Genomic DNA, 27500 nt, shown 5'->3' on the forward strand with positions numbered 1-27500 from the left:
ATCCAACGGATTTGTCTCTTGGATTACGCCATCATCGAGTCCAAAAACGCGCGTGTATGATGTGAACTTCTGTTGTGCCTTATAAAACTCTTCACTTTCATCTCACATTTCGATGTGAGATTTGCCTAATATGACATGTTCACCCCTTCTTTAAAAGCTTGCTAGCTAGCCTAGAAACATGTCAATCCTGCTTAATCCGTCCTCCGTCATGGGCGTCACACAATGTTAAAAAGAAAAGTGCGCATTCTAACTAACGCTCATTTCAAAATGTTAATCCATCTCACCATCTGTTTCCTTTTGTGTACTGTCTTGACTGAGCCTCAAGGCTAATAAATATAAAAGAATACTTTTAAGTCTTGTGATGTTAAATTATATTAAAGTCTAAAAGTGTGATAACATACTAAGCAGTAGCAGCTAAAGTAATGGAAATTGAAATAATAAAATGATAAACATAAAGTAAATTAAATAGAGAGAAAGAAAACAACATGCACTAAGTTCACTACATAAAGAAAACAACTCCATAATAGCTTAATATTGATTTTCGTGCTAGTTGCCAACTATAAAATGAAAATTCCATAACTTATTTTTCTTCTTCTAATAAAATGAGCTAGGTATATATGCCTCCATTTGTTGAACTTATTTTTTAGGAGTGAGAACATACATCCTGCAATCATGTGAATCAATGCTAGCTGATATTTGTCCTTTAACTGATCCTTTTGTTGAATGCTGCAAATCAATTCAATTGATATATGTTATTCACGTTAAACTTACATGTAAATATACAAAGAAAATGATGCTTATCATTTTTTCTATTTTTGCTTATCTAAGCAGTCGTCCAAATTAAGCTATAAATTTCAAAATCACACTTCTCCTTTGCTTTGGAAATAAAATAAGAATTTTAGTTTTATCACTCTTTTCATGGGACATTCGTCAAATATAATACATGAGATCGGTAAACAAAATACACAAGATTTTTGAAGGATAATTATCTTTTATTCAAATTATATCTTGTCATAGAAAATTATTTCCTTATTCAACTGGACCGTACCATCACCACAAAAGAGTAATTAATTAGTACAATAATACCTTATATTCATTAACTTAAAAATAAAATCCACCTATGCGTAAAGATTTATTTCTATGCAATGTAGATAGGTTTAAAAATATTAACAAGTAATAAAAGACATAATTGGACATATTGATCATGTTAAAGTAATGATATGTGAGCAATTTAAATTAGAAAAAAAGAATAAATGAAAGACTTACAGCCCACAAGTCTCGTGCATCAACAAGAGTGGAAGAATCAAGGCCTATATCAGACCAATAAGCAGTGATATCAGCTTTGGATGAACTTCTATTCCATAGCACCACTGCTACCCTTTTGCCACTTAAAGGTCCTGCCCAAACCTGTATTTGCAGGTCTTGTATTAAAGAAGAGTTAAAAAAGAAACGGAGTCTTGGAACAATAATAAAGTTGTCTTTGTGTAACATATATATCATAGGTTTGAACCGTAGAAGCAGTCATTAATGCTTGCATTAGGGTAGGTTGTCTACGTCACACCCTTTGGGGGTGCGGCGCTTCCCGAACCTTGCGTGAACGTGGGATGCTTTGTGCACCGGGCTACCATCATTATTATTTTTGCTGGCAATACTTTTTCTTCAAACCTATTTTGAAAATGTTTTTCTTGAGCCGATGGTCTATTGGAAACATCATTTCTACCTCACATAAGATAGGGATAAGATATGCGTACATCCTGCCCTCCCCAGAATTCACTTGTAGAAATGCACTGAGTATGTCGTTGTTGTTATTGTGTTAAAGAAGAGTTAAGTGGAACTTCAAATTGGATAGAGGGTAATTTGAAAAATTACTTACCTCCAAATCTCCATTCTGCTTAACTTTTTTACCTTGAACTCCAAGTTTATCTGATCTCAATTTAAACAAGTAGAAAAATGTTATGTTCTAGTCTTCTAGCATTAGTCTTGTTAAAATGCAACTGAAAAAAAGAAGAAAATGAATTTTTTTTTTACCTTGATTAACTGCAATAACCTCTTTGTTGCTTAGGATTTCATGGGTAGTTTGGTCAATCGAACGCAAATCACAACCTATTATTAAAGGCGCCTATAACAAAACAAAAAAAATACATAACAAATTAAAGTCCATTTTGCAAAGAGAACTTTTTTTAAAAGTTAAATTCAGAATTATAATCACCACTGACTTTTGCTAATGCCCATATGCTGAAATGGGAACGATATTCTGCAGTGGTCATTCCTCCATTTCCAACTTCCAACATGTCTGGATCTGTAACAACAAACACCATGCCAAATTAATTCAAAGTTGGGAAAATTAATCTTGATTTATTATCAAATTAAATAAATGAAATTTTAATAGTTACCGTTCCAGCCACCTGGACCAGCATAAGATGCCCATTTGTCATTCATATCTGCCCGAGAAGTCATGCTGCCAAGTCGAGCATATTAAGTGGGCGTTTGGATGTAAGAAATATAAAATTCCGGAAAAAAGTGAAAAAAAATGGACATAGCTGGTAGTTTTCCTTTTATTTTTTGTTTTTTAAAAGGAACAACCTCAATGAGCTAGGAATGCACACAGTAGTTGTAACGAAAGTTTCTATTTTTCTTACTTTTGAATTAAAAATTGAAGAGCACTTCTCTTTGTTTTTTAAAATTTCTATTTTACCTGTCCCAATTATCAGAAATATCTCCAGTAGTTCTCCAACTATTTCCAACAGAGGAAGCCCAAGTGGCAGGATCATCATCTCCCCTGAAATTGGAAAAAAAAAAAATACTTATTAAAATCCTTAGTATAATCTAGATGTGCCGCCAATGGCATCATCACATTAAATTCAAGAAATATTCTCACCATTCACATAGAGAATAAAATATAGCCCTTCCAGAGTTCTGTAAAGCTTTGCTCATTGTAGGATACCTGTTTCATTTAAGGAAACAAATACACTTAATGGACATTTTAAAATATCATAGTAAAAATAAAAAAATTTAAAAACAACAACAAAAGGCATATTCTTGTTAAGAAAGGTAGTACCTTTCCCTTGGACTTCGATTCTCGTTGTTACAATTATCATACTTCAAGTAATCAACCCCCTAAGAAATATAGGACAAGTTAAGTATTGGCGATTAAATGCAAAAGTAAAAATAATAAACTCAATTATAATCTCCAAAATTATGATTATTGTTTTTTTTTAAATGTGTCTATATAGGCCAAGCAAAGATACCCAGGAAGCAAAAGTTTTTGCATCTTGTTCTTCGTGTCCTAATGAACCTGGCATTTGATTACTACACGTCTGACTCCTGCATTACAAAAAAAAAAAAAAAAAAAAAAAAAAAAAAGAACCTTCGTTTATCATTTCTTGGAAATTTCAAAACTGATTTAGTTTTACGTCTATTAATGTATGCATTACAATATTACAATCACCTAATTATGTATTCCTTTATAGAAGGCATACATAAAATTTAAAAGGAATTAATAAAATTATGTCTAAGATGTATTGTTTTGCTTTGGTGACTAAAAAAATTTGATAGTTACCAAAAAAAAAAAAAAAATTACCCAGCATCAGAATAAATTCCGAGCTTCAATCCTTTGCCATGAACATAATCTGCTAGTGCTTTAATCCCAGAAGGAAAAGTAGAACCTTTAGGAACCATATTTCCCTGTCAAATTTTGTTAAAAGCTTTAGTATCAACTACTTCACGACTTTATTCAAATTATTTTATGCTCTACTCAACGTGAAAATTCAAAAAAAAAAAAAAAAGTTTACATGCAAAGTGTCAAAAATCCAGGACCAAATTTACAATATAAGTTGCAAGTACCTTTCCATTCACTACCTTCAGCTCGACTTTATTGAATAATTTAATTATATCCATACACTACGTTCGCCCATATATATATATATGAAAAGTGTACGCATTAATTCTCGATATGGAGTAATTTAAAATTTAAGATCCGTTTCAACATATATCTTAATATTTAAACTAAATAAAGTTAGGTGCATCCAATATTTCGTACGTCCTTTTTATGAAGCTTCATCTAAAATAGTCTCATAAGTAAGGGTATAATTGACTATTGAGTTTTTTCTCCTTTGTCGGCTAAGAGATTTGCCACAAACGTAATCGTGATAATGATATTTCCTCTTTTTTCCTTTTGGCCATTTTTGTTATGTATTGAACTAGGGGTGTACATAGGCCGGATAATACGAGTTATTATCTGAGAATAGAAAATGGAATTAGAAATAAAAAATAGGGGAAGCAAATTAGGGTACCTGAGAGTCTCTGTTGAGTTCGGCCCAACAGTCATCTGAAGGAAGAAAATATGACAAATAATTGATTAGGTGTAAACTATGGAAGCTAAATTACTAGTAACAACAAGACTGTAATTCATTATAGGATTTAACTTTTATATATACGCTGATTGTATTAAAAAAAATTAACACTATCAATGTAATTTAATCGGTTGTAGCATATTGTCTATTTCAAAAGTTATAATGGGAAGTCACATGTAATTATTTTTTAAGTGATCTTGTAATAAACACGGTAAAGCACAAAGTTACCTATGTTGATGTATTCATAACCAAGAGAAGCAAGTCCAGTAGAGACCATTGCATCAGCTGCCACATATAAAACCAATTTGTGACAACTGTATTGTAGCTAGCAAAGAACTATGGTACATGAATTTGTTCATTTGAAACTAGTCAATAATTTAGCTGACCTGTTTCCCTTATCATTTTCTCCTCAATATTACAACCAAAATGATTCCAGCTGCTCCATCTGTTTATCACCCACAACAACAACACTCAATCATCCAAAGCTAGCCTTTCTCTAAATTTACTTTCTTCACATAATTTTTTTAAAAAAACATGACATTTAAATCTTGAATTATGATAGTTTAGTCACTAAACTGTCTTCTTGATACGTACCCCTTTCTCTGATTTTGCATAAAAATAAGTGGAGTGGGGTCGTCAATTAAGGGGGCCAAATCACTGCCCCATCTGAATTGTTTTTGTTTTCTTGTAGTAAAATGTTTTTGAATTATAGATCTTAATTAAATAAGTATGGACAACTTGACAAGTTCACGAGCTGCCATTATGAATCCCACATACTCTGCATTCATGGTTTTCTTTCATGATAACAACAACACTACTTATACTCTTCCACTTTCAATAATGTCTTACGTAAACGAATTTAACTTCTGTACACTGAAAGTGTGTAACTCGAAAACAAAATCTTACCCCATTTGAGGAGTTCGGCCGAGGCCATTGCTCAAGAGGCTTCTGCGGATGAACTCGTCGTTGGAAGTGGAATTTGAATCAACGATCAGATTTCGAGGCTGAGGACGAGCATACGTTGTTGTTAGTACACCACACAAACACAAGCAGCACCATAGTAGCAGCTTCAAAATTGGTGGCATCATCCTCTGGATTTTCCGGCAGCTTTTGGTTTTGGCTACGACAGAAATATAACAACAGTAAAATATGCAGAGCCCCTTTTAGTGAAAGGGCAAATTGGAGCTAGCCTTGTGTGTGATTAATATGAATGAGCAGGTAGCTAGCTATTTATATACACTAGTTACTTAGAATAGAGGTCCACGGACGTGATAGGCGGGGGCAGTCAGCAGAGAGAGATTTTATTCAATGGGATCTAACTGAACACAGTATTTTTGACACCAACATATTATAAGTATCAAATTAAATTCTAAATCCATAATTTTCAATGTAATAAATTAATACTAAAATTTTCAAAGTTTAACTCATCGAGTTTAAATTTTGAAAATGTCATAGTTAGGCGTGGTGGACTGATAAGGAAAGGTTGTTATTGCTTGAGGTGGACAATATGTATATCAATGCAGATTTTTCTATTTGTAGAGACATCATAGTGAACCAATTAACCAAAATTACATCATGATAAGTGACACTTGCTAGTGGTGGTGCCAACAAACATTGACTTCCTCGCGCGTGCACTCATCAGTCTTAAATTTCAAGAAAACTTTACTTTCATGATACCATTCGTCAAACAAGAAGTATAATTTACAGTCTATAAGTCCTTATATTATGTTAAACATTTACTCCCACTATCTTTTTTCATACTAGTTCATTTAATAATGTTTTACTATTACATCCCTCTTACTAAAATGGGAGACCAACGTGACTTGTTGTACTCTCTCGTTGGAAATGAAAGGATAATATATTTTATTATTTGCCGACTATATATCATAGGAGGAGTCGAAATCCTTGCCATGTGTTTTAGCAGTTTTTGTTAGGATCAAAATAATCAGGTGTCATCAGAAGCTAGCAAAGCAAACCTTGATTGAAGATAAATTAGACAAAAAAAGAATATACCAAAAGAAATACAAATATTTAACGTGATTCGGTCAATTGACCTACGTCTACAGGCAAAGATGAGCAATCCATTATATGAAAGAGAGTACAAAATATTGAGAGAACAACTTCACAAAGAGACAAGCACAAGTGACAGGCTAACACTTGTCCTGAAATTCTCTCCCTAAACAAGACTCTCAAACCCCTTATGACTACATTGTGGATGCTACTGAATAAGAAGAAACATCTTTATTTTATAGAAGCCAAAACATTTTACTCCAAGAAAAAAATACTAGCCAAATATAAAAGAATTATATTATCCTTTTCGCAAATGAAAAATATATTGCTCCACAAACGTTGTTTCGTTGTACTCCTGAGCAAAACAGTTGGTAAAAAATGGTAGCAATAACAATCAATCAATTACGTATGTATGCCTCAATCTCAAATATAAATATGATTAAACTAAGATGAAGGAGCTTCCAATTGAAGCACGGGCAGTGTCGGCATTGTTTTGTTTTTTGCAAATACAGTAAGGCATTGGCCATATCTCATGTGAACTCTTATAATCTTCAGACTTCAATATTGTTACGTCTAGAGATTTTCGGTTGTCGTTTGCATTAGCAAATATAGGAGTCTAACGTAAATGCATATCATCTCACGTGACCTCTTTCTTGTCTCGTCTCTCTTCTTTTTCGTTATAGCTTCCTACAGGGCTGGCATACAGCTAACTTTCATTTTAATACAATTTTCCTTTGTCCAATCTCTCTTTTTCCTCTTTTTCTTCTGATTTTTGGTTCCCCATTTTCCCACTTTTTCTCTATCCACTAGTATTGTCGTAACGTAACGCAACGCACGATGGCATCATTTCTTATGATTTGATTCCAAGAACCTATTCTTCTTGCATTTTGAAAGCTCTTTCCATAGCGGCGAACTGATTTTCCAATAATTTATTTTACAGCTTATGCTCAGATATATTGTTCAATGTACAAAATGTAGCTGCATTAACTGTTGCTACATTTAAAGGAAGCTAAAATCAATCATATATGCTTTTTTTTTTTTTTTTTTGGAATCCAACTCTACTAAGCTCCTGTTATAACTCCACTAAGTCAGATTCAACATAGGTTTAATCATTCACCATCTTACCTTTTTTCCTGCGAAACACTGAAAGTAGTCCCCCTGCTGATCACAAATACTACAAAGCAAAGCAAAGCCAAGCTTCGAATTAACTATAATAAATAAATACTTTCCTATTATGCCAACTATTGAAGCGAACATCTTATAGTTTTTACCCCCGTCTAAATTAAGCTGAAGCATTTGGTGCAAATGTCCTGAATGGTTTTGTGACAGAAGATGATATGTTGACCTACTTACTCTGTTATGACAAGGTTCAGCTGCAGCCGATCAATTTGAGCAGCTCCAAGATGTCTATCTGGTGTCATATTATAATCGCCAGTGTATACAATAGCAGCATCACCCACTTTAGGATAAAACATTGCAGCACCAAGAACCTATACATATAGTTCCATATCACAGGATCAATGTTGATTTACCTTTCATGCATCATTTACAGCTGGATGACAAAATTCTGGCTCTATTCCTTTTGTGCATCATATGTACAAGGAAATTGAGTTGCACATTCACAAGAAAGAATGTTCCTCCTGATATATACGAGGATTCCAATTGAAGATATTTACAAAATTTTGATGAGAGAGCTAGTTTAGAACAACATGAACCTGGGAGGGATATCTAACAAATTTATTTTTCTTTTGATCATTAATCCAACATTTACTCCTGCACATTTTTCATCTACATTTGCTGGTTGTTCCACATGAGAGCACCCATCGCATATGCCATATTTACAGGAAACAAATGAAGGTAGACAGCTGCAAGCCTGCAATGTTCGAAGGGTTTTTTTTTTTTTTTTTTTTTTTTTTTATATACAATGACTTTGCATTTATTGTTCAAAGCTGTTGTATGAGATTTGCCAGTAAGATTACTAGTGAAAAGTAAATACCCTAACCTGCTTCAGTTAGCTATTTATACCTTCTTCTTTTTTTGACAGAAGGTGAGGAAATATTGGAAAAGGAATGCACTTCAGTAAGAGAAACACAACAACGAAAAACAAAATCAAGTGAAGCATCTCATCATTTACATCCCTATTTTACTTCTGTATTCCTTTACTCTATTGAAGTGATAAATGATATTTCAAGACTACATTAAGTACTGAACACATACCATATGCTATGAGATTGGAGAATAGAAAAAGGATACACTACAGATAATAAAGGAATAGAAACATAAGAGCAATGATAACAACACATTGTCAAAACTCAAAACCTTCATCTCAAGTAGCAGTTGAAATTGATAGATCTCTTGCCCTGCAGATTAACAATCCAATATCTCATTGAGGAGATCTTTCCCTTTTCTTTCGACCAGACAGAAATGAAGCTCCTCTAAATTATGTCTTCTAAATGTTTTATAAAACATTTCAATAATCATGAGAGAGAGAGAGAGAGACGGAGAAGTTTATCCCAATGGTATGTGTTACTTGAAGACAACTCTCTACAGACACATCCATGCTGAGTGATGCCATATCATGGAATAACTGGTTTACTATCCCAAGCCTCTCTTACTTCGACCAATTCTGGACGGTATCTCTTAGCTAGAACGTCTACTTGCTCAGCAAATGACCTGTTTCCATGTTGACCTATGTGAAGAACCATTTGGTTCCATCTCTTTCGACATATCTCGCCAGGCCTGTGGTCAAGAAGATTGTCCCAGTCCACATCCTCTATGCAGCTCGCATCCAGCTCAAAAAGTGCATCAACTAGGCGATAGTCATCAGTATCTGCCCATTCACCTTTGGCCACCATGGGTGATGTTAATTGGTCATACCACTTCAAGCAGCAAGTTGCATCAGTTCTCGTGGACAATCTGTCACTTATCGCGCCCCAGGCAATATTATCCCGTAACATCCCATGCTTAGATTTCTTCTCTTCAGAAAGCTTCAGTTTCAGATCGGTGTTTACTAAATCAAACAAAGTCTGGTATTCCTCCTGACTCCATTGTCCTTTCTTCTTATTGGCCAGTTTTAGCCTTCGCCATGTATCCTTCACATGAAACCGATGTTTTCCAAGTTCATCAGCCAAGACCTTCCAATTGTTCCCGTGCTCTTTGTGGAATTTTCGTACCATCTCGTACTCTTCTTCAGTCCATTTACGCGTCTCACTCCTTCGGAACAAGACCTGTGCACGATAATAAACCGCAGTATAAGGCCTATACGGTATAGCGCCCCCTATTTCTTTCCAGCAGCCTTTTACTTCAGGATTAGATCTAGAGTTCAAGATCTTTTGCAGCCCTTCCTCGCCCAAGTTATGTATATCTATGTACTTATGAACAGCCTCTTTGACAATTTCATCTTCTAATTTCGAGAATCGTTTGCCACGGAGTAAATTTTCTTCCTCGGTTTCATGATTCTCGTCACTTGGATCACCGGATGAAGGGAAAATCTGAACATGACCAGAGAATCTCACTCTCTTTTCACTCTTTTCATGTGTAGGATCTTCAGAACTGTGTCCTAACATTGCCTTTTTCCTCTTTCTGATATTACCGGTATCTGTTCTGCTTTGTTCTTCCATCTCTTCCACAGTTGAAGAAATATCACCTTGATTGACTTCTGTCACAATATCTCCCTGCCCATCCTCGATATCATGCATTCTCCCCAGCTCATCCCGGCAGCTTTTCTTCAACTTCTTACTTTTCTTTTCTTCAACACTTTCCAAAGCAGCCTCGGCACCGTCTTTGAACGTCCTGCCTTTTTTTCCTTTTTTTCTCTTGACATCATAATCTTCACTTTCTCCTGCTGCTTTAGTTTCCTTATTGACCTTCTCATTTTTTTCCTTAGTTTTCACAATACACAGCTTCTCTTCCTCTAAGCTTAAATCACCCTCAACAGCTCTAACATCACTGTTTGGCAGTCCTACATCAGTGGTCCGAGCATTATTATTGCTTTTCTTGGATTTCTTCTTCCTCCTAGTCTCCTCTACAGCATCTCCACCAGAAACCTCGCTGAGTATCTCAACCACCTTCTTATTGTCCCGTGTTTCACTCACACTTACATGAGCAGTAGTCTTGGTGTCTAAAGGAGCATCAAGAATTAACTCTCGCTCATCCTGGTGGCTTCTCTTCAACTTATTGGGTTTCTTTTTTTCAACACTTATTGCAACATCTTCATCACTGCCTTCAGTGGACTTCCCATGATGTGTTCCACCCTCTCTCTTTTTCTTTTTCTTTCTCTTGATGTCACAATCATCACTCTCTCCTATTGTTTTAGTTTCCAATTTTGCATTATTCCTTTCTTTCTTGGTTTCCACAACAGATAACTTCTCTACCTCAAAACTAAAATCACCATCTAGCATTTTAACATCAGCCACTACCACTCCTGGACCACTGGTAGCAGCATTCTTATTGCTTTTCTTGGATTTCTTCTCCTTCTTCGGGAGCATATCCAACTTCTCATCTCCTATTACCATGCTTCTTTCGGATATATCAATTGTGTCTTCTTGCAATGCACCAAAAGAGGTTTCTCTGCAAAAGGAGAACAAGAAAAAGGAGAACATGATTAGGAGACAAGGCATACTGATGAAATACCCTTCGAGACTAGCTCAGAATGCATCGAAAAATTATAACCAATCTCAAATCTTAATCCACCTGTATAATCTACTGAGGCCGTAATAGATTGCTACTATCAGGGGATAACAGATTTTACTTCAGTTATCGTGGTATTATAATTGTCTTCACCCATTGTGCACAACTCATAGGACAACCATCATTTAGCAAAACAGACATGGGTTTTAAAACCTTGCTTGTTATTCGAAAATTAAAAATCATGGTAATAAAGCATCTTTTTAAAAGAATTTGAACACCATAAGCATCACAATTCAATCTTTGAAATAGCAAGATCACACAAAATAGAAACTCCAAGATTTACAAACGAAACATGCTTCAAAAAGCACAATCGAGTTCAAACTCCGAAATAGAAAATTTTTACAAAACCACAAATTCCTACAGAAAAAGCTTGAAATAGCACAAAAGCCTTCTGACACTAAGGATATAGGGACATTGAAATTATACTTTCAAAAATCAAAGATTCATTCCCCCATCAAGAGGATGCCTTTGACTTTCTGGGAGCCAATTGAGTCTCGGGCTCCTTCATGACAGCATATTAAGCTCTAATATTTACATAGCATATTAGACTTTAATTCTACAGCAAACAAGAAAAACTAAAACAGCATAATGGAACTAGCTTCACTGCTAGAGGCTCAGCAAGTTATCAAACCAAATAAGTACAATGTGAAAAGCTCAAGCAGAAAAATCCCAAAACAAATGCTGCAAAGTAAGTTCATTCCAACAGCTGAATAACAATTCAGGATTCACAACAGATAGAAATATTTTCTTCTTCTAACTAAGTGAAATTCTGACCCCTAAAGTATGAATAAGCTGAAAATATCTAACCAATCGGACATTAGAAAGGACGAGAGTAAAGATTTCGAAGAAGCAATCAAATACCGCAAATACGGGAAGAATGGTTGGAATACTTGCGAAATTCTGGAATTTTCTGAGACAATTTCTGTAGATGAATACTCAGTTGACGTGTATGACACCGGCGGATGTGGTTGCGGTTGCGGCAGCAGTGGCGGAGGAGGACGAGCTGGTGGGAGGGGTTGCTCAGTTGCGATACTGTTAATTTCTGCTGTTTTAGGGTTTTTGAGATATTAACCTTTTCGGGTTTAAAGTCCATCGGACCTACCACTTAGCAGCCTCCAAATATTGCTCCAAACCAGTCTGAAACAAGTTTTTTTTTTTTTGATTTTTTGCAAAAAAAAATCTAAACTTTCTTTTCAACAAATCGTCATTAGAAATTTATTTTCTTTCTACTTTTCTCTATTTGAAAAACTTAAACAACTCTAATGTGTTTTCAGTTTTTGTAGAGTTTTAAAAGAATACGTAATTGCTTATGGTTGAAATTATTTTTGAAAAATAGAAACTAAAAATATTTTTTAAAATTTCAATACTCTTTGGAAATAAACACGTGACACCTTGAGGGTGTTTTCAGTAAATGCCTTATAGAATGCATTTTAACGCGATTATAAAACGCATTCAGCTGGTGCGACTACAGTTTCCAACAGATGCCAGGCTATGGATAATTGGGTTCCGTTTCCAACAATTGGAAATTTTTTATTTTGTGCCTCTTTTTTGTCTCACTGTGTGAGATAAAAAGTGAATAAAATCACTCCAACAATTCTGTATTTTCTTGTTCATCTCCGGACGACCTACAGAGAAAAGGATCATTTAGCAGTGATACCATGGTACTTTTATCTTCTATTTCAACTTTCCGTAATGATAATATGATATTCCCCTGGGTGATGTATATTTGTATAATTTTAGGTTAATGGATGTTGATAGGTAAGTTTAGGATTGTCAATTGTTCTGCTCCTTTATCATCATTTCTGTAAAAAGAGCCATTCTTATTCAGTTCATTGGTTTTACAGAATTAGCTACAATAAATAAGTAAATGTTACCTTATCTACTATATTGATTTCCGTATTCACAGTTTTGGCTTCATGAGTTGACAATTATTCTTTTCCAGTTATCGCTATTTTATTCATTTATAATGTGTAGGCTGCGGCTTTATGTTTGCATTTCTGAGATGAAGGGTTTCTGTTTGTTTGCGGTTGAATTCTAAGAAATTAAAAATGTTTTGTGCATCGTACTTAAAAGTGATCAACTTTATAGGAGCTTGTTATTCATGCTCAAGAATAAATTCTTTGATTTTCTGATGTAGGATTAGCTGATTCAAGAGTAGAGGAAATAGGAAAGGAGAAGAAAGCAATAAAAATATGGTTCTATGCTTAATTTCGTCCAGCTCGATTTTCACTCTGCAGCCTGGACGTTCGAGATGTCTTCCCAAATGTATGGGAGTGCAGAATAACGGGAGATATCTCATGAAAGAGGGGGATGTTACGAGGCATAAGATTATCCCTTCTGCTAGGGTAGATACAGTTGGTTTGGAGGTTTTTGTAGTTTCAGACTTGCATACAGAATACTCGGAGAACATGGAATGGGTAAAGGGTTTACCTAGCAAGGGGAAGAAAAAGGACGTTCTGCTCGTTGCAGGAGATGTTGCAGAGACTTATGAGAAGTTTGTTTTAACAATGTCCTTCTTGAAGGATAGTTTTGAGCATGTGTTCTTTGTGCCCGGAAACCACGACCTTTGGCTCCGTAGGGAGAAAGAGAATTTTGTAAGCATGCTTTTCTTCATATCGTTCCATGAAGATGTGATTTACAGAATCTAGTTCAAATGTACTGTGTAGATTTGCATCATATGTTACTAGTTGTTTTTGTGATTTTGCATTCATGTGTCATTGTATTCTGTTAAAATGGTTTTGTGACATTATGGAATCCCGTTACTAATGGCGGGATTTTTAACTGAACAGAAATTCTCCTTTTGAAGCATTTATGGCTGCAGTTTCTTATGCATGTCCCTTTCTCAGTCAACGACATTGCCTTTTAGACAGTCTTATTAAGTTTAGGTCTCAAAAGCTTCGTCCATGCAGAAAAAGTAACACTCTAAGAATGAACATTGGTGGTGTTTCCTCTCCTCTTTTCTTTTTTCCCTCCTCTGTTGCCACTGAAGTAGAGTACTGCTTTCCTGCTATAATGGTAGTTTTGTAAAACTAAAAGCAATACAACGTGATTAATGTGATGCATCCTCTGTATTCAGGTTGATTCTCTTCAAAAGCTGGATAAAATGCTTGATGCATGTCAGACGCTTGGAGTGGAAACTAATCCTAGTGTCATTGATGGTTTGGCAATTATTCCTCTATTCTCATGGTACCACGAGGTAAATGTTACTGTACAATTGTAAAACTATTTCCTTTTTGCAGCTGGGTCATTTTATGCACATCTTGATGTCATTTCTGCTTGATCCCAGAGCTTTGATAGAGAAAAGGACATAACCGGCATCCGCATTCCATCTTTGGAGCTGGTGATTCACTTTCTTTCTCCTTGTAAGGACTAACAATCTTTTAATTCGATGATATGTTAGCCTCTTCCTTGTCCCTTGTTTCGAGATAGACAGAAGATGAGCAAGTTGAGTGTGCCAATCTTTAGCTTACTGACAACTGAAATGAACAGCTCTCCTTGTTATCACTGAAATTCGCCTGAAAATAAGTCAATTATTAGATCTTCCATCTCTGATCTCACAGAGTGCTCTGAAGTGATGTGCATTCCATTGCAATTCGTTTTTTTCAATAAAGGATTCCAGATTGCTCCAAGGAAAATGTGCCCATTACCTTGGGGTGACTTCAAGTACTCTCTGTGATGGGGTAGGTGAGTATATGGGGATAATAGTTGACATTTGCAAGTCACTTGCTCATCTTCTTTTGCGTTTTATTTGTTTAACTATCTTAGTGACTTCTTTTTGTGGTTGCTTTGGATGCACTGTCACTGTTCTGAGCCTGTTCATTTTGCTACTTGTATTGTAACATTTCTCTATGATTTTTGTGAGTTTGCAATGCTCGGACAGTTATTTTTTGTTCTTTCAACAAGTTTCTATTACACAGTTAATAGACATTGATTTAGTGATACATAGTAGTTTACTGATTCTGTCTTCTATGCTAGTACAGTGTAATTCACCCTCACCAATTTTTGCACAGGCATGTAAGGACTTCCGTGCATGCAAGTGGCCTGATGGACTTATAAATGGAGATAACTCCCTTGCTGCACATTTTGATGCCATGAATGACAAGAATCAGGATACAGTCCAGGAAATGCTGGCAAGATGCAACCAAATAATTTCATTCTCACACTTTGTTCCAAGGTTAGTGAGTAGCTCAGGCTATTTTAAAATCTCTTTGGGTTGCTAGTCTAAAATTTGGTCGATTATGGTTGAAAAGCCTCAGTCTTGTGCAGTAGAGGCTTCTTGTAGGATTTAACGATGTTCTTGAAGGGCGGACCAGAAATGCAGTGGGTCAACTTTATCTGGATGAGGGATTACTTTTTATCAGCTAAAAATGTGATTTCACTGCAGTTGCTTCTTATTGACCATAACTAGCCACCGTAAGCGAGCATAAATTTCGTAAACTATAACAAGATGATTTGGAACACTTATGTTTAAGTTTTCATAATGTGGGGCTATTTGACATTTTCATTGACTGGAGATGAATGCTTTAGAGTGATTAATTATGCTAAACAGATCTTACTCACTTGTGCTCAAGGGCGGATTTAGGAGGGCGAAAGGGGGTTCACCCAAACCCCCTTCGCCGGAAAATTACACTGTACATATAAGACAAAATCCGTTTTGTACCTCTATATATTATATTTTGAACCCCCTTGACACAACCCAAAAGCATAGCTCAGTGGTCAAGGGAATTCAAAACCTTTGTGAGGTTGCTGGTTCAATTCCCATTGGCAACAGTCTCTTTTAATTTTTAACTTTTTCTTTCTGAACCCCCTTAGCGAAAATCCTGCCTCCGCCATTGCTTGTGCTGCCTTCTTTGGTCTGACAATTATTGTTACTGGACGTAGTTCTTTCTCCTCCATGGCTTCCTGTATTGAGTTGAAAGAATATATTGATACGTTCATTTTCGTTTGGTAGCCTCGATGAGAATATTGATACATTCCTGTCGGAATGTTTTGAATCTAGTGTATTTTCTCTGTACCATTTTTTGACGAGGGTTTTATTTGGATTGCTCAGTTCTTCTGTAAAATCTTTAGGTAGAGAATGTGATAATGCCTTCCTCTTTTCTTGTCTTGCTCTGTGTTAATAAGCTAAGCGTCTTTACTGCTCCTTTCATCAATACATGCATCAAGATAGATGGACTTCTTTTTCCTTTTCTTTGGGCTGTGTTTTTTTTCGTGGGGGGGGGGGGTGGGTGGGGGTGGGGAGAAAACATGGGAGGGGAAGAGGGCGCAATGGATACTTAAAAACTTAACATTCTTCAAAGTAGTGGACATTCCACCTCACTGGCACTACTAGCTTACTCCATAGAATCAAGGTTCAAGAAGATCATGTGTAAAATCATATATTTCAGGGCAGCAATATTGCATCTTACAGGAGTTATCACTCTAATGAAAGCATCGCGTCATATTTCCCAACTTAATGGACTTTGATAACAACATGCTTTACTAGCATGTACAGTTTACTGTCATTGGTGTCCTCTCCCAAGCCTGTGTCAAGCGTTAATAATTAATAATTAATACTCTCTCTTCAATGGTCTCAGATTACGTTGTGCTAAGCTAAATGATAGTAGTAGTTTTTGTCACCAATGTGTTATACCGAGAATCGAGAGATCAAGAATATGAAAAAAATGCTGAAATATCCTGTTGTGTCATATTAACAAGGATAAAAGAATACATTGAAAGATCTCCATCTCTCTCCTTCTTACTGTTCTCTCTAATGTTGTATGGGCGAGCATACACCCTTTACTGTCCTCCAATATTACTACAGGACCTAACTACAGTATCATAGTGCTTTCTCTCTACCACTTTTTTTCATCCTTTTCTCTTGCTGTCTCTCCCCCTTCCAAAGCAATTGTGGTCACAAGGCATGCATTACTTGTTGTATAATACTGTATCACTATATGGTGCTTCCTCTAAGATATTTCTCGCTTTATGTAGGGGAGAGGTATATGTCCTCCATGTAGGTAATTAACGTGAGTAGCTAGCTATCTTTAAGAAGAAAACTATGTGGAAACTCGGCCCTATGGTTGGTGGGTTACATGTTGTTTCAATAACTCTCATGCATCATTTATCTTCTGTTTGTTGTTTTTCCTATTAATTTGGGATTTCTCCAGGGAAGGTACATGAGTAGCTTGATACAAAAGTTCTTTGAACTGAATTAAAATTAGATGTAGTCCTCTTCTCAGAACAGTGTAGTATATTCTCCAACTTTTAAATATCTTTGTCCGATAGATTGCAGTCCTTAAACATCTTATGCTGATGATTTCGTTGTTGTACTCTGATTGGACTGTTTATTGTCATCTCTTTGCAGACTAGAGCTTTGTCCAGAGAAGAGAATGCTTTTCTATCCCAACCTTCCAAAGATGATTGGTTCTGACTTTCTTGAGGCCCGAATAAGATACATACATGGAGCTAGAGGGAGCACAAAAGCTTGTCATATTTTTGGTCACACCCACTTCTGCTGGGATGTCCAGCTTGACGGTATCAGGTGCGTTCTCCCTTTTTTTTTTTTTTTGGAGAAGGTAACATATTCAGTATATCCATAAATATCCTTGTTCTTCTTTCAAGGAGCTTGAAACATCTAGAATTGAAACAGGATCATCTATATATTCTGATTTAAACCAAAAAAAGAAGCAGCAGAATACACTTCATCTTAATTTTCTGGAGAGGGTTGCTTATATCTTCAAAACATCTCGAGTTCCTTTCCTTCCAAACTGTCCACCTTCCAAACTGTCCACCAACTCTGGGACAATTTTCCATCTGTCTTTGTCTGTGGTAAACCTTGCCACGGAGTTCTAGCTTAGTAAGATTAAATGCTTCCTAGTTGTAAGGAATTTTTAATTGAAGCAAAATGTAGCGTGCATGAGTGTTAGATTATTTTCCTCTGAGCTCTGTTCTTAGAATATGTTGATGGAGAAGACGGAAATGTGACCTAATATTATAGTATAATTTTTGAAAATGCAGCCAAACTTAATTGTATTAGATTTTGCCACGAAAATCATGCATCTAGCTGGAAATATACTCTATGAAACGAAGAAGATACTCCTTTAAAAAATTGTGTGATATATCTGATGAAACCTGAATAGTAATAATCTTGCAAGAGTTTTAGTTTTTTAAATATCTCATTGCCTTTAGCATATCATGTTTCTGTAACTTACTAATCCAAATGGCTTCCCCAATAATATAGAATCACTTTGAACTCCTACAAAATGTAAAGTATAACCTTCACATAGAAGAACAGAATAAAGCAGCTTCAAAAGAACTAGTCAAGTTATATCCCCATTCTATTACAGTGCAGAACTGAGTTGTTATGTTAGGGTAACACGTTTTGGAGGATCAAAAAACCTTGAGGGATTGTTTGGCTGCAGGTATGTGCAGGCGCCATTAGCGTATCCAAGAGAGCGGAAAAGAAGAATGAATGGAGGAGAAGACTGGCTGCCATTTTGCATTTACTCTAATAGTAAACTTACAGAGAGTATGTCTCCTTGTTATTGGTCTGATTATTATGCCTCCAATCCTAGAACCCCTGATGTAACTGAACTTGCTCCTTGGGTTGCCAGATTCTATGGCAAACTTTAGCAATCTCCAAGTAAGAATGCTATTTGATGTACGACAGTATTTCATGTTGTAATTTGTTTCCATCTGCCTAGCCATGGCATTCATCCTGTTCTACCATCATCTGTCGTCAAATATTCAGTTCAAACTTTTGCTCAAATATTCAGTTCAGACTCTTACCTCAACTTGCAAAGGAAATTACCTAACAGTTTAACTTGTTAACTCACATCATACATCCATGAGTTTCTTGATGGGATGTCCTTGATATATACAAGTAACTAGATTAGACCTCTGGTTCATTAGAGAGTAGAATGTTATACTACTAGTCACTACTCCCTAGCATATAACAACAAACCCACAATAATAAACCCAGTAAAATCACAAAGTGGGATTTGAATCACTACTCACTAGCATTCAACAACAAACCCAGAGAGATCCCACAAATAGAATCTGGGATGGATTGTGGGTACGTGACTGGATTTTGGATGCTGAATATTATGAACAAAGCCAAAAATTGAACTGGCACAAACATGACTCCATTAAAATAAAAAGCCGAAAATAGACACATGGATAAAGGTACAATGCTATTCCTGGGATCATTGTCTTTATTTTGGGGAACTTACAAAATGCAACTACATAAAGAAGTATCTAAATGCAGAAAACATTAGAAAAGGGAATTAAAAGACAACCATAGACTGGAGTACAAACTTCACATAAAAGTTTCAGTTTTTAAGCACAATCCTCTCTTATTCACAAATGGAAGACTGCTATCGAAGTGCATTTAGTAATCTTCTGGTGCCAATGGCTGATGGGTGGTCGGGCGCGGAACGGCCTCATGCTGTATGATCCCATACTCGTAGATAAGTCCAGCCAGGGCTGCACCCACAAAAGGGCCCAACCAGTAAATCCAGTGGTTCCTCCACCTCCAGCCAACAAGAGCAGGCCCAAATGCCCTTGCAGGGTTCATGGATCCTCCCTCAAAAGGCCCACCCACTAGGACATTTGCCCCTAAAATGAAACCAATAGCAAGTGGGGCAATGGTGTGCAAGCTTCCCCTCCTTGGATCAATGGCAGTTGCATATACTGTGTAGACTAGTCCGAACGTCATCACTATCTCCATCACAAGTGCATTCAGGTTGCCAACTCCTGCTGCCACTGAGAATCCCAGTGGCCGCTGGAAAAACATCAACATCAACAACAATTACGCCTCAATCTCAGATACAACAGGAGTAAAGATGTTAAAACAACAAAGAGAAGAATATACCAAGCCATCAGTAGCAAGCCTCAATAAGAGAGAGGCTATAACAGCACCTACAAGCTGAGCTAACCAATAGTAGACAGCACGAACGACGGATATCCTGCCCCCAACAAGCGCACCAAAGGTAACAGCTGGATTGATATGTCCTCCAGAAACGTTCAGGCTGGAGGCTACGGCTGCAAAGAACGATAGCGCTTGCGCCAGCGCTATCGCTGTCAGTCTTGATGCTCCTAATGCCGAATCCGGGTACAACTTATCTGCACAACAAATATTCATAGTGATACAACCTCTGTGCATGCATGCATGATGACAAGTGTCTCTGCTTAAGATAGTGTTAGAACTATATATTCTTCAACCTGGTAAGAAATCATGATTGACAGCATAAAATAGCTGAACTAAGATGATACACACACTTTCTTTTTCAACCTGTACGTTTTTGTTATTTACTCTATCGCTATAGAAATGTGATAGGCATGATTTTACACTACAAGTTCAGAATGTACTTACCTTCTAACATGTCACTGTACCTAATCACACCATCCTATAAAATGAAAGGGATAGGATACCACTTACCAAGAGCAAGAACGGTGCCTTCACCGGCAAAGACGAAGATGAAGGTGGAGAGGAGCTCAGATAAGGTGGCGCGCATGGAATCAGGGTGGGTGGCTTCATCCGCCCTCCCAAATGCATATCTCCGCGCTGGCATAGCCATAGATTATTATCTGTTATGTTCTTTGTTCTGTTTCTTTCGAACCAACAGCTTTCACAATCAATTAGCAGCTTTAGTACCACTGATCAGAGCTGTAAGATTATTGCTCTGAAACTTTCTTGAGATATTAATTAGTGATCAAAGCTGAATGAAGTCGCACAGAATATATGAAGTCACAGAAGAAATCAAGAAAGAAGAGAAGATAAAGACGAAGAGCTCAAAGAAAGATGAGGGTAACCAAGAAGGAGATATATGGTGTTATAATAGAAGTAGATGGGTGGTTTAAGTTAAGACAAAAAATGGAGTTTGGAATGAAGTGGACACTTGGGTGAAAGTGTGCATGAGTATTGACACGTACTACATAGGTGTCTGTTTCAATCCAATTAGCACCGTTTTCTTCTTACTCTTCTTCCACCTAAGAGGCTAAGCTCAAACCCAAAGACTTACTTCCAAACTCCATCCACACTACTATATACTTGAATTAAATGAAACCTATATATGTTCGAGTTGCTTCTCTTTTATTTCCTATCAGCTGAACTCATGTTCATCCACAAACTGCAACAAATTCAAGAAAATTTGGGCTTTATTCAAAACTTTATCGTCATCCTTTTGCTTGCTGCCAAAATCAATTGGCCCCACACCTCAGAAGTTTCCCAGCTACTACATGCATTATTATGTACAGAATCAGAATGGGGAATACTATTCTTCTTCAACCTGAGGAGGACGTGTTACTCTTCAAACGTGTTACTCTTCAAGTTGATTACTCATTTTTCGAATCAGAATATTATATATATATATATATATATTACCATTTTCTAGATGTATCCATTTGAATTGTGAATATTATTTTCTTGGAATGCAATACTACATCCTAATACCAATCAAGAAGTCGGTTATATACGAATTTTATCGCTCATTTAAGCTCATCTTATTTCAATATTATATAAGAATACTCTCTTACTTTTATGTGGCGATGTCATAGAACTAAGCCTATTTTTCATCTCATACATAGGTCATAGGTGCCAATGTAACCCGTGGTTAGCTGAGTACGGCCTTATGCGACTTGTGTTTGATTAGTTTTACCTATCAACCAACTGCGACCCTTCTTTTTATCCAAACTTGGGATTAGCCGCACAGGCCAAATTCTTTTATTGAATTTATTCAAATAATAATACAGCTATCCAAAAAAAAAAAAAATGAAAAAGAAACATTGTACTATGTGTTAATTCAAATGGGTATTTAATTTTCATCTAGTAAAAGATGAACATTGGAAATAATTATCAAAGATCTACAAAGAATTAGCTTGTAGAATGAAAATAATATCATAAAACTAATTAAATTAACTCTGCTTTAAAGCTAAATTTCTAACTTTCTTGATTACAGTTTAGAAAGGAAACTTCAACTAAGAAACTGAATCATCTTCAACATCATTAACTGATCTCTTTTGTTCAACCTCAATCTCTTCTATTCTTCTAAACACTTGACTCATTTTTGGCCTCTTTTCTGGTACCTCATCTGTACACTCTAGAGCCAATTCAGTAAGTTTCAACATTTCATTATACCCTTCCTTTTGTGCTAATATTTCCATATCCAAAATATCAGTTGACCAATCATTATTTACCACTGTTCTAACCCACTCAGAAAGATCATCATCAGCAATACTTGTAACCCCATTTTCTGGTGAGAATAATTCACCTGGTATTTTTCCAGTGATTACTTCTAAGAGTAGAATACCAAAGCAATAGATATCAGCTTTTCTTGTTAGCTTTTTCCCTTGACAGAACTCTGGAGATTTTCCCACTGCTAATTTTTTTGAGGATTCTTTAGATTGTAGCAAAGGCAAGAATCCATAATCTGTTAGCTTGGAATGGTAATTCTTGTTGTTGGGGTCTTGTTGGATTAGAACATTTTTTGATCTGATGTTTCCATGTGGCACCTTATGTGATGGTAATGACTGGTGCAAGAAATTCAGAGCCTTTGCAACATCCTTTATGATTGATATTCTTGCTGTCCAATTTAGTGGTTGTCTCCCAATTCCTCTGTTTTCTGCAACCAAGAATCATTACTTTTTAAAAGGTAATTTTAAGGGTAAAAAAGGGATGATTTGCTATGAGTAAATCGGCTTATATTTGCTCTATAGCCTAACAGAGTCGAACTTGAAGTATAAGTGTATAACATGAGGTAATCTAAACCATAATTAAAAAAAGAGTGTCAATTTGGATCTTTTTTCAATTGTAAAAGGCCGCCCGGTGCACAAAGTATCTAGCATTCACACAGGGTCTGGAAGGCCACACCGTAAATGGATGTGATGTAAGTAGCCTATCCTGATGCAAGAATCAATGGCTGATTCTACGGTTCGAATGCATGACCTATAGATCACAACTTGACTATTGCTCCAAAGCTCCCCTTTCTCTTTCCCCGAATGTGACACGTTGAATTCATCTAGTCGAGTTCATGCAGAAATACGAGACGATTTGCTAAAGGAAAGGGTATAAATAGCCCTAAACTATAATAGAAGTAAAATTATGGCACAATTTCCTGATAACAATGAATAGTCTCAAAGTATAACTCTGAGTAAAATTAAGATATTTACTTTGCCAGAAAAAGAAAGAAAAAATAGAGTTAATGAACAAACCATGTAATAGCTCGAACAAGTCACCATAGGGAACATATTCATAAACAATGAGCTTCTCTTCCTTTGAGTAGTAGAATGAAATCATCTCCACAAGGTTTTCATGTCTCAGTTTACCAAGCAACTGCATCTGCTGGATAAATTCCTTTTTGCTCAATGAATTCATTTCTTTGAGTCTCTTAACAGCAACAACAACACCAGATTCCAGTATTGCTTTATATGTTGTGCTTAGCTTTCCTTTTCCTAACACTTCAGCTGATGCCCTTAGTAAATCATCCATGTCAAACACTGATGTATCCTTGTCAAAGAATTCTAATTCCAATGTTCTTTCTGGATCTTCTGTGCTCTCTGACCAATACCTTCTCTTTTTCACATTCTCATTTGAAATATTTCCTGTCAAAATTAAAATTGGAAATGTCAAAAGAGGAAATAATAACAATATAAACTACTCTATCATCACATGTCATCCTCCTCCTATATTTTTGCAATATGTCCAAATTGAATAAAAGAGAAACCAAAAAAAACCCAAAAAAAGTTGTGGATTTGTAAGTCCAACTCAGTAGCTAATCTAGTTCTATGTTGTATAGTTACAGTTCAGGGCCGAGTGACTAGAGCCAATCTTATTGAGCTAGAAATGGTTGACTTTGACGTCATAATGGGAATGAATTGGTTGTCTTCCTGTCACAAAATAATCATCTTTAGCCCCTCCGGAGCCAACGAGTTCTGAATGACCTTCCTCTCGCAGTTTTAAAAAAATGGTTCCTTTTAGAAAAAATCTATATCGTACATCCGAAAAATATGTCTCAGTTACAGCCAACTCCCGCTCCCCTGTCTCGTTCCCAGTCGAAAAAACAGCCCTGCACCAGATGACTTGCTCATCTAATTCGATCTAAGCAATAACCTTTCCCCCGGAAAACTGGCACAGGATTAAAAGGGCAGTCCGATGCACTAAGCTCCTACTATATGCGGGGTCGGGGGAAGGACCGGACCACAAGAATCTGTTGTATGCAGCCTTACCCTGCATTTCTGCAAGAGGCTGTTTCCACGGCTCGAACGCTCGACCTCCTGATCACACGACAACAACTTTACCAGTTACGCTAAGGCTCCCCCTTAAATATATAAAATGTAACTACTCTTACCTTCCTTGTGTTCTCCTTGTGTTTCTTTTCTCTTAGATCTTCTAAAGTAACCAAGTAAAATGAACATTATTGATAGAGGGACAAGTGCTGCTGCTGCTGCTATCAAAGCAATACTCCAAACTTTAAGACCATTCTTCTTCTTTTCACCTGGTGAGGGTGGAGATATATAAGGAATTGGTGATTTTGGTGGACTAAAAGGTGGTATTGGACAAGGTATTCCTATAATTCCACCACACAAATTTGAGTTATTTCCATAACAACTCCTTGGAAATCTTTGTAAAACAGAAGTTTCAGGTATAGGTCCTTCAAGTTTATTAGAAGACACATTGAAAACAATCAAACTCTGCTGATCAAATGGTGGAATTGAACCTTCAATATCATTTCCCTGGAGCTCTAATTCTGTCAAATTTTGCAACTCAATGTACCCTTCTGGAATCGAACCCGAAAATCGATTATCTGAAAGTAACACAAATTCTAGATAAACTAGACCTGTGAGATTAGGTAGAGAACCATACAAGAAATTGTTTCTAAAGCTGAGTTTTTTCAAGAAAGTTATTTGTTCCAAGAATGTTGGTGGAAGAGAACCAGTTAGCTGAATTTCTTCTAAAACTAAGTGAATGACATGTCCATCAGAACAAAGAATTCCAGCCCAATTACTCAGGTTCTTGTAACAAGGAGGACCTGTCCAATGTGAATGCAAATCAAACACACTTGATTTTACACTATCTCTAAGCTGCAATAAGGCATCTCTTTCATTTGGATAGAATTCATTGATCTGATCACCTGATTCCACCACCAGAAACAACGCGAAAAATAGGAGCCTACGCGTTAAAGGAGCCAACTTTCTCATTCTGGTCGTGGCACCCTTGACTTTGAAGAGTATAGATAAGTAATAGCCTGAAATTTTACCTGTAGTAGACAACTTGAAGAAATACAAAACATGGGTATAATTACAACAGTGTCAAAACGGTTCAAAATTCAAAAACTATGCAGATAATTGGTGTTATAGTGATCTCCATTACCGAGTTCTCTCTTTGTATAATATATGGAGTATTATTTAAGACAGGTTTGACGTAGTAGACAAGGCAAAGCAAAGCTGCTAAAGATTCCGAGATGAAGACGTGAAAGCGGACACAACAAAGAATTATATTAAACAAGACACGTACAAACACGATGTTTGAAAAAAAAATGATGTTTTTTAGTTGGTAGGATTAGCAGGATGTTTGGGGCAAGGGGTTGAACTATGCATGATAATTATTAGGGTTGTTGACAGCTATATAATAAAACTCTAGGAAAGTCTTAATCATAGACATTTATAGGATTGAAGTTTTTCTTGATAGTGTAATATATACTATATTAAAATATTGTGCTTAATTATATGATAATCTACATTGAGGATATGAAGTTGATTTCAATGAGAGTGATTAGAGTTGGCAGCAGTTGTAACAAAACATTGTTGAAATTTTTTCCTTCCTATTTTTTTGACATTTTGTTCTCTAACAGTTCCTAGAGTCTCACTCATTCGGTGAGAAATTCAGACTTGTAGTGTCAATGGAAATAATCAGTACTTAAACTTTTCATTTGCGTTGATATAGGGAATTTGGTCAAATGATATCATTGTCAAAGAAGTTTATTATTTCCTTTTATAGTTGGCGACTAAGAATTTAGTTTGTATTGTAGGGTATAGGAGACGGCTAAAGGCTTTATAATAACCTCATTTCTGGACCATAGACAGAAGTTTCATTTGCAAAAAGTGGCCATGTGGGCAGTTCCACAACATTTTGTATTTTAATTCCACTTTTCATGATTCAAGAGGTGATAAATATGATTCTTCATGGGATAATATATCAAACATAACATCATCAATGTTTTTTTTGGTGGTAATAAAGGACTTTTATTCAAAGTAAAAAGGTTCATTACACAGGGAGACTAGTCTGACAACATAGTACACATACTATCTCTAACAAAAGCAGGAAAGATAGGGGCGGGGTGTTTGACCAAAAAGCGTAAATTTTGGCTAAACAAACTTTTTATACAATGAGGGATTAAACCTAATTAATGATAATTTCTCTAGATTTATAATCAGTTAACACAAATAACGTAGAACAACGTTGGTGGGAGATCAAATGCAATGTGCATTTAATATTTTAAACGGTTTGAATAATGAGAGATAAATATCAAGTAGTAAAAAGCAATAAATGGCATTAACGTAAATAAAGAGAATGATTCACCCAATATTGAATGAGTTGGATGATTCCTCTTTCTGACAATGATGAATGACAGACAAATCCTAAAATGTTGGATATATTCTCGGATCTGGTGAAAAAGTATTGAATACTGGATGATAGAATCTTAATGTGTGACGACCCAAAGGGTCATCACCGGATTTCTCTCTTTTTTCGTGCTTCCGAGGCCTTGAAAACCTCACCTTTAGTTGCCTCCATTTGCGTGCGCAGTCCGGGCGCGTAGCCGGAAAGATTATATGTTAAATTCTGTGAAAAATTTCAAAATGTGGCTTTAAAATGATTAAAGTTGACTTTGGTCAACATTTTTGGTAAACGGACCCGGACCCGTGATTTGACGGTCCCGGAGGATCCGTAGAAAAATATGAGACTCGGGCCGGAGTCGAATTTCGAGGTCGAGAGCCCGATAAATGAATTTTTCTGTGAAATTATTTTTCTGAAATTATTAAGGAAAATGGAAATGAAAATTGATTAAAAGACTATGGTATCGGGCTCATATTTTGGTTCCGACGCCCGGTACAAGTCTTAAATATGTGTTAAGCGCTTTCTGTAAAGTTTGGTCGAAATCGGATGTCATTTGACGTGTTTCGGACCTAAATATCTAAAATTTAAAGTTATGAAGTTTGAAATGAAAATGATGATCTTGAGGCTTGATTCAATGATTTTTGATATTATTTTGGCGATTTGATCGCTCGAGTAAGTTTATAGGATGTTATTGAGTTAGTGTGTGTGATTGGTTAGGAACCCCGAGGGCTCGGGAGTGAATTGGAGGTGGTTCGGGGTGTTTTTACACTTAGGAAAGGATCAGATTCTGCTGCATTTTTTACACAGGCATTTTGTTCTTCGCGAACGCGACCTCAGGCTCGCGTTCGCAGTGC

The 27500-nt window shown here is 36.2% G+C and overlaps 5 protein-coding genes across 5 annotated transcripts; 1 reads left to right on the forward strand and 4 right to left on the reverse strand.

Moving 5' to 3' along the window:
* Window positions 1-435: 435 nt before the first annotated feature.
* LOC109211580 (alpha-galactosidase-like) lies at window positions 436-5644 on the reverse strand. Its single transcript, XM_019375127.1, has 15 exons — window positions 5259-5644; window positions 4739-4797; window positions 4581-4637; window positions 4293-4327; window positions 3581-3684; window positions 3249-3324; window positions 3059-3117; window positions 2879-2944; window positions 2696-2779; window positions 2394-2458; window positions 2217-2299; window positions 2029-2119; window positions 1874-1923; window positions 1267-1407; window positions 436-726 (listed from the first exon to the last, which is right to left on the reverse strand). Exons 1-15 carry the CDS (start codon window positions 5438-5440, stop codon window positions 637-639), a joined length of 1242 nt encoding a protein of 413 aa, XP_019230672.1. The 5' UTR covers window positions 5441-5644; the 3' UTR covers window positions 436-636.
* Window positions 5645-8444: 2800 nt separating this feature from the next.
* On the reverse strand, window positions 8445-12076 carry LOC109211578 (transcription termination factor 1-like). Its single transcript, XM_019375126.1, has 2 exons — window positions 11913-12076; window positions 8445-10931 (listed from the first exon to the last, which is right to left on the reverse strand). The coding sequence occupies exon 2, from the start codon at window positions 10874-10876 to the stop codon at window positions 8939-8941; it is 1938 nt and encodes a 645-aa protein (XP_019230671.1). The 5' UTR covers window positions 10877-10931; window positions 11913-12076; the 3' UTR covers window positions 8445-8938.
* A 457-nt stretch (window positions 12077-12533) lies between these two features.
* Window positions 12534-18820, forward strand: LOC109211581. The gene is made up of 7 exons (XM_019375128.1): window positions 12534-12712; window positions 13189-13645; window positions 14128-14247; window positions 14338-14391; window positions 15062-15225; window positions 17398-17574; window positions 18455-18820. Exons 2-7 carry the CDS (start codon window positions 13244-13246, stop codon window positions 18663-18665), a joined length of 1128 nt encoding a protein of 375 aa, XP_019230673.1. The 5' UTR covers window positions 12534-12712; window positions 13189-13243; the 3' UTR covers window positions 18666-18820.
* A 335-nt stretch (window positions 18821-19155) lies between these two features.
* LOC109211582 (probable aquaporin TIP3-2) lies at window positions 19156-21103 on the reverse strand. The gene is made up of 3 exons (XM_019375129.1): window positions 20473-21103; window positions 19906-20156; window positions 19156-19815 (listed from the first exon to the last, which is right to left on the reverse strand). The coding sequence occupies exons 1-3, from the start codon at window positions 20609-20611 to the stop codon at window positions 19423-19425; spliced, it is 783 nt and encodes a 260-aa protein (XP_019230674.1). The 5' UTR covers window positions 20612-21103; the 3' UTR covers window positions 19156-19422.
* An 825-nt stretch (window positions 21104-21928) lies between these two features.
* Window positions 21929-25472, reverse strand: LOC109211585 (probable leucine-rich repeat receptor-like protein kinase At1g68400). The gene is made up of 3 exons (XM_019375133.1): window positions 24380-25472; window positions 23244-23633; window positions 21929-22654 (listed from the first exon to the last, which is right to left on the reverse strand). The coding sequence occupies exons 1-3, from the start codon at window positions 25227-25229 to the stop codon at window positions 22011-22013; spliced, it is 1884 nt and encodes a 627-aa protein (XP_019230678.1). The 5' UTR covers window positions 25230-25472; the 3' UTR covers window positions 21929-22010.
* Window positions 25473-27500: the final 2028 nt, after the last annotated feature.

Source organism: Nicotiana attenuata, unplaced genomic scaffold (genome assembly GCF_001879085.1).
Source record: "Nicotiana attenuata strain UT unplaced genomic scaffold, NIATTr2, whole genome shotgun sequence".
In the NCBI taxonomy this organism is placed as follows: Eukaryota; Viridiplantae; Streptophyta; class Magnoliopsida; order Solanales; family Solanaceae; genus Nicotiana; species Nicotiana attenuata.

What these genes read in the sequence shown, in the direction of transcription:
- LOC109211580 (XM_019375127.1), bottom strand. Translation starts at nt 5,440, where the DNA reads ATGATGCCACCAATTTTGAAGCTGCTACTATGGTGCTGCTTGTGTTTG. An exon ending in TTATGAATACATCAACATAG is followed by an intron (nt 4,328 to 4,580) that starts GTAACTTTGTGC and finishes TTCTTCCTTCAG; the next exon opens with ATGACTGTTGGGCCGAACTC. An exon ending in ATTTCTGATAATTGGGACAG is followed by an intron (nt 2,459 to 2,695) that starts GTAAAATAGAAA and finishes TCGACTTGGCAG; the next exon opens with CATGACTTCTCGGGCAGATA.
- LOC109211578 (XM_019375126.1), bottom strand. Translation starts at nt 10,876, where the DNA reads ATGGTAATAGGAGATGAGAAGTTGGATATGCTCCCGAAGAAGGAGAAG.
- LOC109211581 (XM_019375128.1), top strand. Translation starts at nt 13,244, where the DNA reads ATGGTTCTATGCTTAATTTCGTCCAGCTCGATTTTCACTCTGCAGCCT. An exon ending in GTAGGGAGAAAGAGAATTTT is followed by an intron (nt 13,646 to 14,127) that starts GTAAGCATGCTT and finishes CTCTGTATTCAG; the next exon opens with GTTGATTCTCTTCAAAAGCT. An exon ending in TTCTCACACTTTGTTCCAAG is followed by an intron (nt 15,226 to 17,397) that starts GTTAGTGAGTAG and finishes ATCTCTTTGCAG; the next exon opens with ACTAGAGCTTTGTCCAGAGA.
- LOC109211582 (XM_019375129.1), bottom strand. Translation starts at nt 20,611, where the DNA reads ATGGCTATGCCAGCGCGGAGATATGCATTTGGGAGGGCGGATGAAGCC. An exon ending in AGGCACCGTTCTTGCTCTTG is followed by an intron (nt 20,157 to 20,472) that starts GTAAGTGGTATC and finishes TTTGTTGTGCAG; the next exon opens with ATAAGTTGTACCCGGATTCG. An exon ending in GGCTTGCTACTGATGGCTTG is followed by an intron (nt 19,816 to 19,905) that starts GTATATTCTTCT and finishes ATGTTTTTCCAG; the next exon opens with CGGCCACTGGGATTCTCAGT.
- LOC109211585 (XM_019375133.1), bottom strand. Translation starts at nt 25,229, where the DNA reads ATGAGAAAGTTGGCTCCTTTAACGCGTAGGCTCCTATTTTTCGCGTTG. An exon ending in ACAAGGAGAACACAAGGAAG is followed by an intron (nt 23,634 to 24,379) that starts GTAAGAGTAGTT and finishes TAATTTTGACAG; the next exon opens with GAAATATTTCAAATGAGAAT. An exon ending in CTTGTTCGAGCTATTACATG is followed by an intron (nt 22,655 to 23,243) that starts GTTTGTTCATTA and finishes TCTTGGTTGCAG; the next exon opens with AAAACAGAGGAATTGGGAGA.